Source organism: Ixodes scapularis, unplaced genomic scaffold (genome assembly GCF_016920785.2).
Source record: "Ixodes scapularis isolate PalLabHiFi unplaced genomic scaffold, ASM1692078v2 PGA_scaffold8__174_contigs__length_109621045, whole genome shotgun sequence".
NCBI lineage: Eukaryota > Metazoa > Arthropoda > Arachnida > Ixodida > Ixodidae > Ixodes > Ixodes scapularis.
In genome coordinates, this window is record NW_024609883.1 from 26,008,893 (window position 1) to 26,026,831 (window position 17,939).

At 45.5% G+C, this 17,939-nt stretch overlaps 2 protein-coding genes across 2 annotated transcripts in view; one reads left to right on the plus strand and one right to left on the minus strand.

The window, feature by feature from the left end:
* Window positions 1-740: 740 nt before the first annotated feature.
* Window positions 741-5,855, minus strand: LOC8036764 (40S ribosomal protein S21-like). Its single transcript, XM_029970980.3, has 6 exons — window positions 5,711-5,855; window positions 5,558-5,618; window positions 5,384-5,447; window positions 5,214-5,285; window positions 863-918; window positions 741-783 (listed from the first exon to the last, which is right to left on the minus strand). Exons 2-6 carry the CDS (start codon window positions 5,605-5,607, stop codon window positions 774-776), a joined length of 252 nt encoding a protein of 83 aa, XP_029826840.1. The 5' UTR covers window positions 5,608-5,618; window positions 5,711-5,855; the 3' UTR covers window positions 741-773.
* A 296-nt stretch (window positions 5,856-6,151) lies between these two features.
* Window positions 6,152-17,939, plus strand: part of LOC8036763 (nucleolar GTP-binding protein 2) — a 69,377-nt gene continuing 57,589 nt past the window's right edge. The window contains exons 1-2 of the mRNA XM_029970971.4: window positions 6,152-6,460; window positions 13,625-13,712. Of these exons, the coding sequence (XP_029826831.3) occupies window positions 6,388-6,460; window positions 13,625-13,712 (161 nt within the window). The 5' untranslated portion in view covers window positions 6,152-6,387. The remainder of the gene's footprint in view (window positions 6,461-13,624; window positions 13,713-17,939) is intronic.

Here is a 17,939-nt window from a genome sequence, read left to right on the forward strand (position 1 = left end):
AGTCCCATCCTAAAATGATGTCATGGGTGCAGTTAGGAAGGATAACAAAGCAATGCCTGTGAGGTTCATTTTGAATGGTGAGTTCGACGGAAACGATACCAAGAGGATTAAGTAAAGTCGCATTCGCACTGCGAAGAGTGCCACCGTTCCAAGGAGTACAAACAAGTCTAAACATTTTGCGTACATCTTCACGAATGATTGAAATGGATGCTCCAGTGTCAACAAGTGCCTTGAATCTTACCTTCTTAATGAAAACGTCTAATAAGTTGAATGTTGGCGGAGTCGGTGGGGGATGTCGAGGAAAAACAGAAGCAGCTGGACCCCCTTTCGCTGCCTCTACTAGTTTTCCCCATCGACGAACGACTTGGGGAAGGTCTGGTCAGTGCGTAAAGGAGAGCGGCGTCGGTATCCGGGAGAAGGGCTTCGGTCTCGAGCATTGCGACTGGAGGGTGATACCGATCGTCGTTGGTACCTGTGTGGGAGGTCGTCGTTGTATTCGTTGTAAGAGGGCGGTTGGTTCGTGCCATAGAAGGTGGGCCGGCGGAAATCGGGAGTCCTTCTTGAAATATCCGATAGGCGGCGGCGACAGAAACGGGCAATATGGCCAGCTATCCCGCAATAAAAGCAGGTCGGTCGACGGATAACCGGGTAATAGGGCTGTGACCATGGGGACCATGGGAAAAAGACCTACCTTAGGTCTTTTTCCACCAAGAAAAGAAAAAGACCCAAGAACCTCGGAGTGCCGTTTTCATTGCTTTATTTCAAGACTGCCGCTAGAAGTCCCTGCAGAAAAAGAAAAACAAGAAGCGTTAATGTGCATCACATTTAAAACACCTCTCGGAACAAGCAGAACTGGACCTACTTAGGGATGTAGCCATCATCCTTTGCCAAGCGGGTGATGCAGTCATCAGACTCTCCCTGCATCATTAAAAAAAAAAAAAAAAGCACGATCTGAGCCAGTTTAGTGCCAATAATCTCCCCTTGATAGCTTTCCGAACACACCAGCACCTTAGTTTGTTCGGACACAATCCAACGATGGCAAACCAGTCAGTCTCAGGGTCGACCAACAGTCTACTACAAAGGAATTGTTTGAGGGTTCACTAATAAGTTACACAAGTTTGGCGGGAGCTCACTAGCTGCTTTTGAACGGCTACAATTACACCAAATTTTAATAGACTAGCACAAAGATTGTAGGTGTTTTGTTTCTGAGCATATAGGAATATTTGTGAGGACCGAAGCTCAGGCTAGTTTGTCGAACACACTTGCAAACGATTAGAAAAGCGCACGCGAGACAATCACAGAAGGAACACATACTCCCAGTTGAGAGTCAGCACTATGTGATAGTGCTCCTTTCGTTTGTGGTAGTCTTGTGTGCGCTGTCCCCATCATTTGAAACAATAATTGCGGCACACAAAATTTTCATGCATGCATCCGGATTCTTAATTAGGTGCGGCAATCGTTGCACTACATGATCAACTGCCCTGTGAAGGAAATCCTGGGGAACATTTATTGACACAGTGTTCCGCCTATAGACCGACACACTGTTTACAAACAAGCCCGCGTTTGCCCACACCAGGCGTGGGCACTGCGCGAGCGCAGAAACCAGATTCGCGTGAGGCCCACGGAAAATAAATCGCACATCCAATGCCAAAGATGAAAGGAGCTAGTCAATGTGTGTTTAGTGTTGCTTGCCGTCAAAAGATGGCACGAAAGGGACGGCAAGTTTCTATATTTGGCCAAAAACCGGTTCAACCCGGGCAACTAGGGCTTTAAAAATGGTTTGTATGGGTTCTTGGAAGCTCCCCAAATACCCAGTGTAATTTGTTTTTCTCTTTGTTTCTCACGCGATTTTGTGTGTATAGGATAGTAAATACAGAAATAATGTCAGGGACAGTAAGTAACCCTAGTTTATAGTTCTTTTCCTGCAATTTCACGTGACAGGGCTTTCTTTCGAATATTTGGCGGGATAGTTGGCCGCGTCAGTTGTTGTGCTAATAGACTACTTCCATAAAGTCCTGCATGCAGCACAGCGCGCGTTGCACCCTGGGAACTAGTTGGCCAGGAAGGAGGGTGGCATGGTTTCGGTTTCGATCGACACGTCGACAAGAGATTATACACAGAGCGTGGACTATTAACAGCCGTTATCTCATATTTCCTGGTCTCGAAAGCGTCGTTTGTGGTCTCTAAACTAACCTAAATGGCCAGACCTCGAAGCTTTAGCACAAGCCTGAGACGTACAGCTTGTCTTAACACATGCTTGCTGTATTTTTGTACTTGAGCCTTCCTGTTAGCGTTCCAACAGAGGTATGTGGATGAGCCAGTGCTGAGCATCTCGACGCTGCGAAGCTTGGGGATCTTGCTTGTGTACGAATCAACAAACTGTAGCAACATGCATACACCGAGCTCGGGCCTTTACATTAGTGTTGTTGATCAGGCAGTTTGTTTGTTTCTTGCGTCCATAGATGAAATATTACTTTTTGCAATTACTATTTTTCTTAATATGTCTGAGTATGCGAGGTAAAACTAGGAGGCGCCGTTGAAAGCTCAATTTTAACACACTTCTTACCTCTTATCTGTACTGACCCGCAGCACTGCACGAAGTGAAGTCCCAACCCGCTTGCATTCCACTAATATTCAACATCGCGTACACGCATAAAGTTATCCTGCAATCATATAGGCAAATTCGCACATACAGATTGTTTTAAGAAAGCAAAAGTCGAGCACTTGTGTGAAGAATGTCGTACCGTTCGCCGGAAGTGCGCCGGACGGGTGCGCCAAACGAACGAATTCAAAGCGTGTTTGATGGCTGCTAATGGCCATAATATTTGTTATGTGTTTGCTTTCTGCCCACCTGAGTACGCCGAGATAATTTCAGACACACCGTTTAGGCACAGATCTCGGGCGTCAGTAAAAGCTCGTCCAAAAAGGCTTAGCGAGGAGTAGGGGACACTTGTTAGGGCCTCCGTCGTAGCTAGCCGATCTCAGCGTTTGTGAAAAGTTAATCTTCTATCAGCATAAAATTTGAGTGGGAGATATATGATGACACGAGGAAGACATCATAGTAACTTCTGTGCAGTAGTGAGGTCGAATTTATTACATTTCCTTAAAAGTTCATGCGTAAACGCTGGGTTCAACTTTGATACCCTGTGAGGATGCGCTTGCTTTTCGCCCAATAAAGTAACAAGAAGCGGACGTTTGGCAAACAAAATATGCGTAAGGCTCCAGATGAACAAATTTCAATTTTAGTTCACTGGTACTAGACAGGATTATTGAAATGGAGCTCTAACATGCACTCGTGGGGTGAGGTGACTAAGCCACAATACGTTTGCATATGCACGCACAATATTTGGTGTTTCGGGAACCAAGGAAAGTGCCCCGGTCTTCGTTTTGAATCGCTCAAGAATGAGTGCATTGTATGTTCGTGAAACATCAGATAATCGAAAACGCAAGCAGCGCGTTCGGTCACGGCGTGATAGCATGAGGTGAAGCTGCTCAATCGAAGCCAAAACTGAGTGACCAACTAGTTCCCAGAGCGCACTCCGTGGTATTTCGCCGCAATGGGGCGCGTCGGTACTGGAAGAAGTCCATTGTCCACCCAGACGGTCTTATGTGCCCTGTCAAGCAACAGGGCGATGGGCAGGCCACTTGGAAGAGCATCTACCAGCTAAGGTGGAGCATACGAGCTTACCTGTCAACCTGTGGACTTTCAAATTCGTAAAACTCCCACTGGGCAAGGCAGGGGGGTTTTACTAGAGACACAAATTCTTGAACAAGGAAGTATATAGACCCTAAACGACGCCCAACAAAGCTGGTGGGATAGTGAAATTAAGGTAGGAATAGCAGGGCGAGATGAGGCGAAGGAAAGGGGGGACACACCCGCTGAGGTAGCTTTGAAATGGAATACATTCCAGGAAAGAAAAAAAAAGGCATCCGCTCTAATCCAGGCCAAGATTGGTACAGCTGAAGTGCAGTGGATAATGGAGGTAAATCAAAATGATGGGAATGCAGCAAAAAAGTTCTGGGAGCAGATTACTGCACAGGGAAGAAAAACAGAAGGGTTCCATTGTTCCTGAAACATACACGTGGGGATAAGGATAAGTGTAGAGGGCGAGGAGGTCAGGAAATTTATTAGACAAACGATCGAGGCAACATTCGCAGAACTTGAACCAAACGAGACTGCACATAACACAAGTAGCAACACGACACAAGACAACTCGGACGACCATGGAAAGAGATAGAGCAGAAAGCAAAGTAACTGCTGCAAAGGCAACAGGCACAGATGGCACAGGAATGATACTAGTCAAGACACTAGGAACAAAAAGAAAGCGATGAGTTCCCGTGTTGACGCGCGGGACTGGCCGGCAGCTCAACCACCCTCTCTTGCAATTGGCTGACAAGCGCCGTACGTCCTTCAACCATGTTCAGCAAGGTTTCAGTATAGCCATCCATTGTTCAGTGCCAACGGTAAATGTCGGGAACTTTGACCACTTTTTAAATACGCAAAACGGCCATGCGTGAATGTAATTCCTGGTTTATTAGGATGGTTAATGCTCATAGATTGAGTTACGACAACAAAGCGAGGACCCCAAAAAGCACTTTAGTGCCCCTTTAACCTGCCGCCGAATACAAACCAGCTCAACTCTGTTACTTCACCCAATAGACCTTTTGTAGAAACATTGGTTCGAGAGTAAATGGTTCTAGTACCCTCATTCTTCCCTCTGGCCGAGCAGAAAGGGAAGATGGTTTCTTTGTGTCGACTTGGGGGCAGAAGATAACCCACGATGGGGACAAATGCAAGTTTGGGGGAGCCATATCTAGGTCACAGCGGCTCAATGGGCGAAAAGGATGTGGCTGACGTTTTGGGTGTGGAACGGGTGGGAGGGGCCTAGCACGGGCGTTGTTTGCTAGCCACTTAGTCTCGAACCCAGTCGCTTTTCTAGGTGGCAGCACATATTCGCCAAAAGGTCCATTAACTGTTGGACGGCATCGTTCTGGCTTTCGTAGCTATGTTGTGCCGGAGCCTCCACTTAACTCTAAACCTGTCAGCGACTATATGTCCTGTTGAGAAAAACTTTTTGACTGAACCCAGCAAATATGTACTTAAGTAGAATGAAATGGGAGAGTGCGTAACTCAACGCCATGTTCAAGCTGTTTTGCGACTAGCCACAAAGAGACGTCAGTCTCTTCGTCGAAAACAGGGATGGGCAGCTCACCATTCGTCGGATGGCTCCGCAGATGGCATATGGCTTGGTCTCGCCTGTTGCACGGCCACTCTGCTCGTCCACCTGCGCAGGGTACAAATTTAGCCACCGAAGTATGAATGATTGCGCTCGGCTCGAACCACCTAGCCAGCAACTATCAGTCGAGTGCCAAAAATACGCACAATGGCCAGGTTGATCTGGATAGATGCGTGGTCCTTCGCATGGATGATGCGGTTGCTCGTCGAGCTGAAACGAAACGCGGACGTTATTAGTGACAGCGCAGTAATTTTCGATAATCCACTCGGGCTGGGAACCGGTCAGGAGTACAACGTCCAGAAGGAACCACGTGCAGTTACCACTTGCGCGGGATGTAGAGATCCACGTATTCTCCGGCTTCGTTCTGCATGATCGGCTAATCTGTAAAGATTCCGCAGTCAAATCACTTAACTGAAGCTTTGATGATGGGGTCAGACGTTACAAAACAATAATGAATGTTCCAAGAGGCATACCTGTAGACAGCTCACACGAATGGCGTCCAGATGAGAAAGAGGAGAAAGTGTATTCGCTGCGGCGGCTGCGGCGCTAAGATAGGCTACAAATTTTAGGCTTTAGTGGAACCACTCCCGAACCCCACACATAAATTTTGCCTCCGCACACTGCTGTAGCACTGGTGTCACCAGCGATGTTTTACCATGCGCTTAATGTGATTCCTTGATAACAGTTATAATTGAAATTATAAATTGTACAATATAAAAATAATAAAATATTACATTGTTTTGTGAATGATTTTTATACTATTTTATTATATTTTATGTTTTATATTGTAATCGCTAGCACTAGCAGTGCCAACTTGTGGTAGCCCAAGTAGTTTAAATTACGGTCGCCACTTTTCAATGTCAATCACTTTAATGCATACTCTATGCTTGAATGTTGCCGAGAAAAAATACTATAATGACAAAAAATGTTACTGCATTCCAACGCAATAAAGTTTAAACAGAATATTGCTTTAATTTTTGGCATAATTGACGAATATCGTGTTGTCGCTGCAATCGCCGCACTTATCATGATTGCTGCGTGACTGCTGCGAGCCGTCGCTCGTGGATTTGTGTTTGGTGTCTGCTCCATCTGCTCTGCAACCGCTGTATCTGCTACCGTAGCACGTGTGCTACGTGCGATTCCTTTCAAGATGGGCAAGCCGAAGAGAATCGGAACGAAAAATTCAAGTGCCTTCAACAAAGGGACCCACAGCTTAAACCCAGGTCTGAAAATAATTACCTCTTCCAAACTCTTCGCGAGACATGTCGCGGAACAACACGAAGCACGCGACTGTGGTCGATATGCTGACCGCTTAGTCGCCGACTTCGAGAGCTGTCATTTAATCTTGCTTCGCGTAGCGAAAGACCTTGTCTGTTTCTTTGTACTACCAATATTTATGGTCGCGTGAGTCTGCCAAAGTAAATACTGTAGTTACAATTACCTTTGCCCGGGTAGAACCAAATGAATTGCGCGATCTACCTGAGGCGAAGAAGGAAGCACAGTAACCGCTCATTCACACTGGAAGCGGATCCGCGTTCGCAAAGCGGTTGCGAGCGCGGTTGTATAAAGATCCAGTGCAATTGCACGCGCACTCGATGACATCAAGTGCGCGTGCAATTGTACTGGATCTTTATACAACCGCGTTCGCAACCGCTTTGCGAACGCGGATCCGCTTCCAGCGTGAATGAGCGGGAAGGGAGCGTTTCTACAACTGCTAGCAAATCTTTCCGTTGTTCAAGATTTAAGGGCAGTGTCTGTGGTGTGACACTTGCCAAACTGCATACGTAGTCTCCCATACATTGGAGCTGCCAGGGAGTCGCAGGAGTGGTTAGCGTATTTTCCCTGTGTAACCGGCCATTTCCACAAAAATGCACCTTTGTATAAGCCGCACTTGTATATTTATAGACCTTTTCATTTCAGTAGTTCCCTGACCGACGGGTAGAGGGCGCCGGTGCACTCGCTGCCATTAGGTTGCTTCAATTTGTTCGGTTTCGGTTTCAACGTGCACGCGAGTGTGATGCTGTTTCATGCCACTTTCGATTGATTTTGCGATATAAATTTCTTTCTTTGAGCACACAGCGAATGAAACAATGGTATTGAGCCACTTGGCGAACCACCAAGTGGTTTCAGCCTAAATCGGCGAGCACTTTCACGAACACCAGATGCGTCTGATTACGTCCATCGTTAATTTCGGCCAGGTTTCCGGCGGTGAAACAACTTGGTGCACAGGGAGGAGTACCATCGCCCACGGCCGTATCCGCGGAATCTTGTTTCCAGAAGAATAAATAAATAAATAACAGGACACGCTCCGCCTCCAGTAGCACGCACTTCGTATACCTGCAGGCGGGCTTTGGCTGTGCGTGAACCGAGCGGTACGGAAGGTAGATAGCTCGCGCTCAAGTCAGAGGTGCTAGTGCTAACCTTATATTCCAACACACTATATTTCATGAGTGCTTAGTGAAAAAGCAGGTCGATAACATGGTTAACATTCTGCTGAATCACCAAAAACAGATGAACTAACAAGTTTACTGTTCGATGTTTGGTTTCCGTGCACCAACCTTTTCTAACTTCGAGACTGGAAATGTCTTTTATAATGACTAGAAAAGTTCCATATAATCACGTAGATAATATAAAAACGTTTGTTGTCTCGGCCTGTTTTATTTAAAGAAATTAAGCGCTCGAGAGATATTTTGATAGACCAGCCTAGGCTGACTAGAAAATTTCTTTAACTAAAGTACTCATTAACAGCATTTCAAAATATTGGCTTTATGAAATAAACTTGTTGTTATATGAACATTTGCTTACGACGTTCTCCAGGTATGAGAATGGTGAGATAAGTGAATGCCAGACTTCAAATAAAGTCTGATATCCATCTTCCGTAAAATTTGCCGATTGAAATTGAAGAGCGCAAAAGAAATGATTTCCGATAAGTTTGGCTGAAGTTGAACGCCAGGCGCCACCCAATGGACCTGTGTAGAAAGCGGTTCACTGATTTGAAACAATGCGCTTTGCACATTTTGACGTCGCCAGCTACTGAAAGTAACTCCCTATTCGCCGTCGACAACCGGCTACACTCGGGTGATTTTCATGCTGAAGGATTCTTTTCGGCGTCACATTTTGAGAATCATAGGCACTATCAAGCTGCCTGTGACAGTTTCTTACGCGGGGAGTCCAAATATTTGTGTCGAAACAGATTAATTGAATCTGCATGGTTATATAAAAAAATGGCTTAAGCAACTGAAAGACTATGGACATGGGACCAAGCACGATATACAATTCTGTGGAATTCATAAATAAACCGATAAAGCGAATGCTTTTATCGCACACGCGATTAAGAACGTAAAACATATATAGGTGTGATAATGCGAACAAACAAGTTGCCTAATGTTAAGGTACCATTATTTCTAGCATAAAAAATAATTCAAACTAAACGTTTGTTCCCGCGTCTTGTCCACAAGTTCCCTAGTGTAATCAAAATAAACTTTTTCGATCTGTCGTAACTACAAAACACCATGCTTTCAGGAAAAACAAGTGGCTAATTACGCTGAGTGTTTTTGTTTCCTTCCTTGACACCCATGCGCACTCATATATATAATAACAGTGGGCTTCCTACTGCAAATGTTCTGCCGTTATTAGTAACCAAACCTCAGTTCTCATAAGTTATTGGTATTTGAACCCTCAAGGCCTTCTTCAAGTCATATATGCATTCAATGTGCGCAAGTGCTAACGCTGATTCCTGTTCCTATAAAACCTTTTCACACGTATCCCGCACGCCGACGGTGAAAAATATTTTCATAACGTGTTACAAAATTAACTACAGAAGTTGCGCACATAATGATGTAATGGAATTGCATGGTAAGTGTAAGTATCGGACGACACTTTACGGAGTAAGGCAAGAGACGCGGTGAAACGCGACGAAAAACACGAATTCAACGCATCCGCCAAGGCACGGACGGGAGAGCGGAGCAACAAGTTGAAGCAACCTAATGGCGGCCGCATCACGTGATTCCAAGATGGCAGCGCCCATGCGGCGGAGGGTGAAAAGGTCTATACGGCAGGCATTGATAACCCCGCATATATAGGATTCGACCAGTTGATCTTCCTCTAAAACGAGTCAGAAAATCATTGTCCTCACTGAAAAACCTCAAACTTTCCACGAATGTGCATTGAGGTGGTGCATTTTACCTTATAAAATGTCAAAGCTTAGTTCTCGTTTTGTAAAAAAAATGAGACCAACTAACTTGCTAAAATCTCGACGTGATGTCGTAGGGCACCGTACCAGCCACCATACATTTCGTGGAATATGTTCTCGGCAAGCCCTTGTTGAGAAGAACCCATTCGTTGTTGCCAAATGTATGCTGCAGACGGTATGGGCAGAGGAGCATGGTATGGAGCAATGGTGGCTGATGTGCCGTCAATGCAAGCCCTGTATAGACCATTTCATTAGAGAGAGAAAGAGAGACTTCTCGAACCAAAATGCATGTTTACCCTTTCCCTCGAAACATTGTCTGCTCCTCCAAAGGGTCTGTTAGAAATGGCGAGGTTAGCACTTGTGCAGCGGTGGGATGCAAGCTTTTCTGGCAATAGTAAATTCCGTTCTACAAATTTAATGGCTAGTTTCGCGTACCTTGTGATATTCGAAAACAGAATTTTCCAGACAGCATTGGCTGCCATTGGTTGTGTAGATAACAGAGAAAAACATAAGCTCCAAAACAGTGTGCGTGACCCAGGCTGTCAAAACGAAATAAATGTGGATGTGGCATCTTTTTGTTGCCGCGGTTCTGTGCCAATCCTGACCTGCACCGCCAGTAACTGTCGAATTTAGAACTAAAAGACTTAACTTCTGAGAAAAAATTATGTCTGCTAGCTCCATTTTTTCTTTCTTTTTAATGGCCGGCGAACAATTGTAAGGCTTGTGCTGACATTTATGCCGGACTAGAGCGGAATTGTAAGTGGAGTGCAGCATTTATCTTGAACAAAACGGTTGTGTGGCAGCTAGATTGATAGTTTATTGACTATATTTATTCTCGGGTAGTAATTAGCAGGGGACGCTTGATACAAAACAAAGACTATGCTACCGATTTTGAAGCGTCAGACATTTACCATTGGATTATTTTAGAGGTTGTTTTCTCACGGTAATTTTCCGTTAATGCGTCAATGTGCCGGAATAATTTAGAGAAAATGTAGAGCAACACTCGCATAAATGAAGTCGAAGATGCAAGAGAGCTGGTTGAGAACAGACATTGTAACTCAGGAATGTGGGGAGGAGCAGCACAAAAATATGAACACCAAATTCCAAACACTGCTAAATTTTGTGTTCGCAAACCTCACTTTTATTCATCCCCACCAGGAGAGTGAAGCACTTCCTGAAAATCAAATACTGTAAACGACTTAATTTTCGCGCAAACCTAATTTTTGTGAATTTCGCGAATCGCCTACAATTCGTGAAAAATAGGTCCCGCAAACAAATTCTGGTAAAATGTAAAGACATTGGAATCTAATGTTGAGATCCCATCACATCGCAAAAATTAGAAACCAGCGAATTATTCTAAAACTTCAGCTTTGACCTAAATCGCGAAAAATAAGTTGTTTACAGTATTCGAGAAAACTTTGTATTTCAAAAGATCACGATTTCAGCCAAGGTTAACAGACAGAACCCTGCAAGAACTATCACACAATGGCACCGCATGGTAGGGAAGGAAGAGACTGACCTCAAAAAAACAAAAAGAAGGCTAAAAAAAAGAAGGAAAAATCCTCCCCCCCCCCCCAAAAAAAAAATGAAAAAGTGAAAGAAGTATCGGTTGTTGCGAAGCCTGGACATTGACGAAAGCAATGTGCCGGTGCCAGCCATGCCACAAAGAAAGGCGCTCTTAACATTTAAATTTTGCTGATGTGATAAATAAATTCCACAATATCAAGTCCTGAGGAGATAACAGAATTGAAAAGGGCCAGTCGATTTCCGGCAGTACCAGTGCACTACGCAATGAACACTCCGTCCGGGTGGTCAGTCAGCCAGACTGCTTCGGTGCTCCCAAGTACCCGGATGAAGGTAGAAAGTGCACATTTGATAAAATGGCACCACTTAGGACGCCCGAAATACAATGAAATACAAATATAGAGTTCGGAACTGTTCCATCGGGGTCACGTGATTCCTGGGCCACAATTGCAGTGCGAGCTGTGAGTAGGTGATGCAGGCGTTGATCGTTTGCAAGCGTCTCTGCCTTTCCGCCTGCTTTCTTTCTCGCCACGCAATGACGCAGTGCGTGCAGTCTTGCGACCAATCTCTACAAGACGCGTCCACCATTAAATTTCAAACTCTTCCCGTGGTTTGAGATGAACCGTCTTTTCAATCTAGGCTCTGTAAGCAATGAATGTAACTTGTGGAGCCAGCTCCCGAGAAGCACTGCAAGGAGACGACCAGGTCGTCTTCTTTCGAGCAAGTACGTCGTCTGCTCGCTGCCCCTGTGATGACGCTGCAAGTTCGACCGTCGTGAACTTGGTCGTCCACGTTGACATCCGCTGTTGATCTTGACAGGTCCGTTGGTTTCATTTCTCGCAGTAAGGAAGCTACGCCTTGCAAGCTCGTGAGGTAAAATGCAGCACTTAAATACACTTTTGGGATAAATGGGATATTTCTATGCCTCGCGATTTCTGACAGCCTGTAATGAATGACCATGCCCAAAAAACATAAGACAGTAAAAATTATGTTATTTATTTTGAATTAAGGGAACATAAAACTGTTTCTTTAGCGTGATTTTATAATTTCCCGTGTAAAACTTCAGAGCTTGATTTACCCTGTTTTGTGAAGAAAAGGGGGCTTGCCGCAGACCATGATCTTTGGATGACTTGGCCGTTTGTTGATTTTCCAGTCGCGCAACTCCAAAGACTATGAAGTAGATTTTGTTATCACATTGCGGGCAAAATATGCGTTTCATTTTGTTTACGCCTTGTTGCGTGTTCTCGCACTATGAAACTGCCCGTGGACTCTAACAAGAGCTTATAGGATGCATGAGGAGCGAATTGCCGCATCGCACAGTAGGAGCGAATTGCTGCATCGCACAGTGGAACCCCGACAAACGACGGAGCTCAGAATATGGTGCATTTTGTTCGAAGGTTCTATAAATATTTAACGAAGCTCCCGTAACCACATTTTTTGTTGGTCGTTATCGAACTGGTCGGATCCGGTACCCCAAACACGACCCCATCCCAGCCTGCGAGAGGCTTTCATAAATTTGATTTAGCGTTGCAGCTCCTTATAGGGAAGGAGATCCAACCTCTGCGCCCCAATTGGCTAACTTTAGAACCACACGCAGCGTTCGGTGGGGTCTCTAGTTTTCCCGTCGCCCCTGTAGCCACTCTGGCGTGCGTGAACAATGCAACCTGCACTGTGCATGTTACCAGCACCTGCGCAGAACAAAGGCCGTAGCGGGCCTAGTTCATATCCTCCGACGACTGATTTTGGCAGAGATCCAAATTGTTCTGTCCTGCCAACGTCACTCCATTTATTGCCGACACTTTTTACGTTACGTAAAGAATCCAGTCCACTGGTTTAGTGTTGAGTAAACACCGAGCTTTGGGGAAAAGAAACTGGAAAGAGCACCCCTATAGTTTGATCTCATTACCAATACTCCAAATGTTGTAAAAGAATCTAGCACAAAGTCCTTGCTTTCGGAAGGTGTCGGTTAGGCTCGTGTACCTTTGTCCGCACCCTAGACATTTCTGGTGTAAGTGTAGAGTGCTGTATTGCGCATCACACAAGAGAGGGAGGAAGGCTGTCGATGGAAAGGAGTGACCGTCTTGGACCACTCGGCAATCTCGTGGTTTCGTGATCTGGCGCACAAATGGGACGACGAGAACGAAGTGAGTCATAGCGGGAACACGCAGTTCCTTCTGGAACTCTCTTTTGTGTGATGTCACGCCGACTCCTCCCAGTTCAGACCTCCTTGCGTCTTGTTCGTGCTTTTGACGAGCCACAAATGTCTCTGACGACAGCTAGCACTTCTTGCTCCCCTCTGCATGCAGTGTGGCCTTTTGAGTTGCTCAGCCGTGCGTTAGGGACCATGCTTCGACACAGTCTTTTGAGGAACCAAATTCAGGCTCCACGTGCTGTTGCAAGGGCATATGAGGCAGTCGCCGTGTTGTCGGCGCAGCTTTGCTTCGTCGCGAGGGTAATTATAATTATCGTGCAGCCCTTGCAAGTACTGGTGCTGAATGTACTTTCGGTGAAAGTAAGAAATTAAAATTACAAATTTTTACTCCTCCTCCAGGTTTTGTAACACACATTGTTGGACGCAATAATTGCGGTAGTTGCATTGTTGTTAGCATAGTCCATGTGCCACCGTCTTTTTTTATGGCTCATCTTTCTGAATTTCCTTTCCTTCCCCCAGACCGGCCCAAGAAGGGAAATGACAACAGCATGCGGGACAAGGCCACCATCAAGCGACTGCTCATGTACAAGAACTCGAGGCCCTACAGGTGGGTGCACGTGGGCCACGAATCAGAGGGGTTGTTGTGGACGGTAGATTTGGTGGATGTGCGTTAACAGGTAGCATGAGAGGCACTGATCTATGTAGGAGTGAAAAAATAGTTGTATCTAAGTTTTAAGTTTAAAAAACATCTGGAGTAAGTTTGGTATTACTTCTCTTATAGCAGATGTAACACCCTGTGCATGACGTTTCACTTGTTCGGAAATAATTTGACCCCCAGGTCTCAAGTATGGATGGCGTTTCCAATCGCCCGTCTTTTCTACGGCTCCGTGAAGTTTTGCGAAAATAGACGGCATCTGGTGATTTTCTCCACGCTGGCTTCTCCGAACCCATGTTCACCCAATGGGTTCTCTGAGCGATTCGATTGGTTGTCTGTGCTTCAATTTGTCACAATTAAAAACTTTCTCGTAGCGTGACGAAATGATTCTGGACCAGGTAGTCTAAGGACCGTGCAAGTAGCAGCCTGCATACGATTCGCTTGTTTTCGTCGACGCGTTGTCGTGAAAAACACTTTCACTCCACGAGTTGCGGCCCTCGAGCATCCCGTGGCTTCTTGAAGGCCGCATCGATCATTCATTTCTCTCGGATGTGCAACAAGGCGGTGGATGTCTGTGACCTCTTCGTTACAGTGCGAAACCTAGCTCTGCTCTTATGGGTGTATTTCAAAACGTCCCATTCGCATTTGAACCTTGCACATTTCGTCCTATTCTCATTTGGTCCTTGTCGTTTGACCCTTCTCTTAAGATCCGAATCGTGTTTTTCGCAACTGGGCCATTCTCATTTTGCCCGTTATCTGAAAATGTCCCATTCACATTTTGACCGTGCGCATTTCATTTCATTCTCATTTGATCCGCCTTGTTTGAAACTTCTCACAAGATCCAAATGGTATTTTTCGCAACTGGACCCATTCTCATTTCGCCCGTTCGTGCTTGACCGAATGGCACTAGTTCAGCATGCTTCTAATGTCGTTATGCCTTCACAGTTTTGTTGATGAGCCTTACCTTGCTTGGGCCCCCAACATACCATCAGATATATGTTAGTGTAGACCGCATATAACGTATGTCGCGGGAGTCGCGAAAATCCGCACTATAAGCGGTACCGCGCTATAACCAAAACATCAATTTTTCAGGCCAAAATACATGCCATGAGACAACTTACCTTTGTAAAAGAATTTATCTTATGTTAGATGAAAAATAAAGCTTAGTTTGAGGAAAGTATTTATTTCAGCAGACTGGTACAGTTCTGTCTCAAGTGTGTCACACATTCTGAAAGAAATTAGCGGCTTTTGCCTGGCTTAACGGCATCGCGGGTTGCGGACGGACGTTCCGAGCGTTCAGGATTGCTAACCCTAATCACTTCTCCGGGGATGAAAACGCGTGAAAATTCGCATCCTTCGTACGGTACGCGCCAGTAATACCTTGAACTTGAGCACACGCATGAAATGCGCCAAATAAGATATCCGGGCGATGTTCAAGGACACAAATGCTTAGAAATCACCACTGTAGTCGAAGTAAACAAACACAACGACACGGGCGTTTCTGCCGTCTTGAGAGCGCCGCCACGACATCGCCGCACGAGTAGGTGGATCTGCCCTTCTAGTACGTGCTGGGTTATCATAGCGACACACAACGAAAATTCAGTCAAGGAAGATGCTTTTACGCAGAACGATCAACGATGAGATGAACGCCGTCTACGACGACGATCACAACCGACGCCATGTTTGCGGATAGAAGCAGCCGGCCGGCCGACCCGTGACCACCGCGATCGCGAACACTTCTCCTCGATCTGCGATTGGTCTGTCGGTGCGGTTGTTTGTTTCTTTGTTTCCAACGCAGCGGAGGGGCGGAGGGACGCACGCACGTGAACGACGCGTGTGTGCGTCCCTCCGTCGCTATGGCAACTGAAGCCTCTCTCTTCACTTCTTTCCACTTCTTCGAGCGACATCCTCGCCCCGTGCCGTCAGCGCCGTTATCTAGTGTCGCACAGGGAAGCGTGCTCGCTGCTCCGGTCGTCGGCGTGGTCGGCGGGCTGTGCCGAAAACCGCACTATAACCGGTATTTCCCTTCGCGCGCCTGCATGTTAAGCGGTATGTAAATACATGGAGTTCTATGGGAGGCGAACCGGTGGTTTAAAAAAACCGCGTTATACCCGGTTCGGCACTATAAGCGGTTACGTTGTAAGTGGTCTGTACTGTATTTGTAGAGGTACGCACTGAGAATTGTACAATGACGCCTGCTTGCCTTCCTCTAAGCAAACGAAAGAAGAAAAAAAAAAGCGATGAACATTTAATTTGGAAACTATGTTTGAACGGAAATAGCATACATAACAGCAGTCGTTCTCAACCATTGATGTTTCGCGGACCCCTTGTAGAAAGGCGGAGATGATGGAGGACCCCGTTCGGGGTGGGGGGAATAAAAAGGTATATGTTATCATGATAATGATTTAATAAATGAATATAACTAATTGCTAGTGTGAAGTAGACTTATCTCATTGACATACACACGAGAGCACTCACCCAAAAATTGGAACGTTTCTTCTCAACGTGAAGAAAGACAACTAACATTGCCGTGCTTGACTGTTGAGACGGGGCTTCGCAGACCCTCATTTGAGAACCACTGCATTATAGAAGTGGTACGTGGCATTGTCCCAAGTCAAGAGACCTCAAACAATGTGACATTTCCGAATATGATCTGGCTGCGATAAGTAGTTGGTCTGTTTTATTGTCAGCGATTAGCTTTTCAAGAAGACCTCGACGCACTGCTAAAATCCTTAGCAGAGAAAGTATGCCTGTAGTGTGGCACACACACATACACACACACACGCGCGCATGTGCACACACACACACACACACACAAAATATATCAACGTATTTATTAATATAACCTTAAAACAATTTTTGTATGAAAAGTGTCAAGTGCGACGGGTCAAAGCGAGATATTTTTGAGAAAGGTTGTTTTGAAAAGGGCCAGGGGAGAAGGGCGAAGCGAGAACGGGCCCAAATGAGGAGAGTTGGAATGCGAAAGACGAAACGGGAAAGGGCTAAATGCGACGGGCCAAAACGAGAAGATCTCTTTGAGAATGGTTGTTTTGAGAAGGGCCAAGTAAGAAGGGCGAAATGAGAACGGACTCAAATGAGGAGGGTTGAAATGCGAAGGACGAAACGGGAAAGGGCCAAATGCGACAGGTTCAAGAGTGAAGATCTTTTTGAGAATGGTTGTTTTGAGAAGGGCCAAGTGAGAAGGGCGAAACGAGAGCGGGCTCAAATGATAACCACCCGCTCTTATAGGCGTCTTAATTATCTTTTTTTTTTTTTTATTTATTTGGTTTTGTCTTCAGCTTTGCCTCATGGCTGTTTCTCGTGTTCCCCATCCGTACAACAATCCCCCTCGTAGGTGGCCAGCAATTCACATTTAGATGCGAGTCTCGTCTTATGGTTACGTTGCTGGCACCATAAAAAAAGGGGGAGCTTTCGTAAAAAGATTTTTTTTAAACGTGTCATGCTCCGTTCCTCGGTTGGGTTGAGTGGCAGGGCGACAAACGGGGCTACGTATTCTTTTCCTATTGTAACGGTAAGTTTCCAAAAAGGGGGGAGCACGAGGTCTCTACTCGAGGAAATCTTTGGGGTCTCGCCGATAGCTAGCCTCAGCTGCTTTGTAACACAGGGCGTCAGAGAGGTTTGTATATTAGAGACTTTATTAATTCGGAACATTTTGGGAGGAGGCTTTCCTTCTATAAATGTGTATAGGGTAAGGTTGTAGAAGGTTTTTGTATCGGGGTATCGGAGGAACAGCAAGAAAGAGAGAGGAGAGAGAAAAAGGAAAACCAACCGAGTCAAATGATGCGATTGCTGCACCATTTGCGCCAAACTGCTGACCCTGCCAGATCCTGCTACATTTTGCCGAAATGGGATCAGTCTGCAGCAACATTGCACTAAAATGTAATTTCACTTCATTACTACTGAATATATAATAGCCGAGGCCACGCTACAGGGCAGGATCATTACGGTAGGCCTGTCCAAATTTTCAGAACTTTCAATTATCACCCCCAGTAACAGACTATTGTAATATACTGAGGTTAGCCCCCCTAAAATCGAAAGAAAATTGATTGACAATAAGGAGTAGGCTATCTTTCAATGTGCAATTGAAAAAAGTTGAAAAACAAAAATGCTATTTTCGCATTATGCTTTTCTGTCAAACATGTTATCGCGGCGAGGGGC